Source organism: Electrona antarctica (assembly GCF_951216825.1).
Source record: "Electrona antarctica genome assembly, chromosome: 2".
Lineage (NCBI taxonomy): Eukaryota > Metazoa > Chordata > Actinopteri > Myctophiformes > Myctophidae > Electrona > Electrona antarctica.
In genome coordinates, this window is record NC_136807.1 from 48978803 (window position 1) to 48982004 (window position 3202).

Genomic DNA, 3202 nt, shown 5'->3' on the forward strand with positions numbered 1-3202 from the left:
ATGGCAGAAGTCGCACCAGCACCAGCTCCGTCACCGGCCAAGGCCGCCAAGAAGAAGGCACCACCCCGACCCAAGAACACCGGCCCCAGCGTCGCTGAGCTGGTCGTCAAGGCCGTGTCCGCCTCCAAGGAGCGGAGCGGTGTGTCCCTGGCTGCGGTCAAGAAGGCTCTGGCTGCCGGCGGCTACGATGTTGAGAAGAACAAGTCCCGCGTTAAGATCGCCGTCAAGAGCCTGGTCGCTAAAGGCACCCTGGTCCAGCTCAAAGGCACCGGGGCTTCTGGCTCTTTCAAGATGAACAAGGCAGAAGCGGTGAAGGTAAAGAAACCTATTGCTAAGAAAGCAGTTAAAGCAAAGAAGCCTGCTGCAGCCAAGAAACCCGCAGCAGCTAAGAAGCCCAAGAAGGTGGCAGCAAAGAAGCCCGCAGCCGCCAATAAATCACCCAAGAAAGCCAAGAAGCCTGCCGCCAAGAAAGTAGCAGCTAAAAGCCCGAAGAAGGCCGCCAAGAGCCCCAAGAAAGTGGCTAAGAAGCCCGCAGCAGCGGGCTTCTTAGCCAGGCTAAGATACTTCATTATGTGCCATGCTGCAAAGCAAATGTACAGAGCAAGCGATTTACATTAAATTTACAAAAAGCATGGCAATACATCACATACATAGAAAGTAGTAAATGCGTAAGCTAAGAACGTAACAGTGGAATATCTATATAATGACACTATAAACTATACGTATACTATACTATAAAGTGCTGTGACTACATACAATGCAATTCTAGTGTTGCCAAACCCAAGGCAGCAAAAAAGGCCGCTCCCAAAAAGAAGTAAACTGCCTGCTCCATCTTTATACCCACAAAAGGCTCTTTTAAGAGCCGACCACATTCTTTTATAAGAGTATACTATCCTCACTTTTTACGTCATGGTCACATGTTGGCACTGGAAGCTTATGGCTTTATATTAATACATTTTCGTATACATTTTTTTGAGTGGTGTAAACCACTCCTACAACTGGCTTTTGTGTGCAGAAAAAAATGAGCATGGTTGCTATGTTCAAAATAATTTCTGACGTAATTAAATCACACCCGGGTGAACTGGATGACCGTAGCAACCATGGTCATTTTCTCTGCACAAAAAAAGCCAGTTGTGAAATCACATCCAGGTGTGATTTCATTACGTCAGATCAGAGCTGAACAGGCTATATAATACCTTACCTTATATAATACCTCACATCGGACAAAAACTCCAGCTGAATCAACTTCATGGTCACAAATCATCACATCAGAAGACGAGTCTACCTAGCCAAAGATCTTTAACGTCAGACATTACGTCAGACCACAGCTGATCATGCTATATAAAACCTTACACCACTCAGTTCACACGGGTGTGATTTTTTGCCTTACGAGCAAAAATATGGACCCTTTCTAAAATATTCATTGCTAATATTATGTATTGCAAACATAATTTCTGCTGCTGACCTATCTATGATGCTCTCATTGCTCTGATCCAAAACAGTCATCAAGGATGAGAACATAACATCTGTCTATTGTCTAACAGTAGAATATCTGTACAATATAGTCTATATAGTATATTATACATGCTATCGAAATAACATAGTTTAGTCTTTGCATGAATTCGTCGAGGCTAGATTTGACAAAACATTAGGAAGGGTGGGGATAATTAATCACATACATATTAATATATATATTATAATATGATATAGAATATAGAGAGAGTTTTTGTTTGTGTTTGTGTGTGAGAGAGAGAACAACACTAAATGTGACCATTATCTTGACACACACACACACACACACACACACACACACACACACACACACACACACACACACACACACACACACACACACACACACACACACACACACACACACACACACACACACACACACACACACACCATGGACACTTTAATTAATACTGTACATTTTGATCATTTGCATATTGTATTGTGTAAGTTAATGTTCTATTTGTATGTTTGATATTGTTTTCTGATATATTTTTATTTATTTTATTTTTTGCTGCATTGTATGCTTTGGCAATACTGTAGTTACTACATTCATGCCAATAAAGCTAATTAAATTGAATTGAATTGAGAGAGAGAGTGGTGGGGGGCGGGGTTAGTAACAACCACGCAGCTCGCTCTGCCTGTCGGGGTTAGTAACGCCCACGCAGCTCGCTCTGCCTGTCCTCCCTTACGTCCTCCGAACACACATAAAAGAGCAAGTCTCTGAGCTCTCAAAACACTCAGTTTTCTATCTCTAACTACAGCTGAACTCAAAATGTCAGGAAGAGGCAAGGGAGGAAATGTTGGGGAGGGTATGTTGACTGAAAGCAGAAAACGGCAGCGTGGTGCTGATGAGGAGGATGGCCAACTGGTGCCCCAAGCTAAGCGGCCGAGCGGAGCTCATCCTCTCTGCCCTGAGCCAGGCCGCGATGCCTGGGACTCCGAGTCATCTAACACTAGCGAGAGCAGTGGAATCCACGGTCCAGACGATGTGGTTGGGAGCTGCAGCAGTCAGTGTGCTGTGGACGGTGTTGGAGGCCACAGTGCTCCTGGACCCTGCAGTCCGCTAGCCCACTCTTTGGAGTCGGCTGACCCCACAGACCTGGTGTCCTACCACCAGATCAACCGCATTCTAAGGGAGGCCCACTTCCAGAGCCTGCAGAGCCCGTGGAACGTGTCTCCACAGAGCGGCCCGGTTCCATCCTGGACCGTGATGACAAACTGCACTGTTTCTCTCCAGAGAAACAGCTCTCCCCGCCCGGCTCAAAGCGCGCCGTCGGGTGGTATGTGTGTCCAGAGGAGATGCCCGGCCCGGAGCGGATCGATTACCTGCTGAAAAAAATGGACGAGGACCGTGTTTCTCCATATACATTTTCGATATTGTATTAGTTTTATTCAAAGGTCTGTTAGTTTTTGGTTAAATCAAAAAGTTAAATCAAAAAGTAAACTGCCTGCTCCATCTTTATACCCACAAAAGGCTCTTTTAAGAGCCGACCACATTATTTTATAAGAGTATACTATCCTCACTTTTTACGTCATGGTCACATGTTGGCACTGGAAGCTTATGGCTTTATATTAATACATTTTCGTATAATTTTTTTTTGCCTTATGACTCCTTTTGTTCTAAATAACACTATGAGGGGGGGCACGCTATGAAAGGCAAAGCCATTTTATTAGTCACGTAATCAAA

General features: G+C 44.7%; 1 protein-coding gene across 1 annotated transcript; it reads left to right on the plus strand.

Annotated features, from left to right (window-relative positions):
• LOC306933861 (histone H1-like) lies at nucleotides 1-2280 on the plus strand (the record flags this gene model as incomplete). The annotated part of the gene is made up of 2 exons (XM_079516208.1): nucleotides 1-593; nucleotides 2277-2280. The coding sequence occupies 2 exons, from the start codon at nucleotides 1-3 to the stop codon at nucleotides 2278-2280; spliced, it is 597 nt and encodes a 198-aa protein (XP_079372334.1).
• Between the last annotated feature and the right edge of the window lie 922 nt (nucleotides 2281-3202).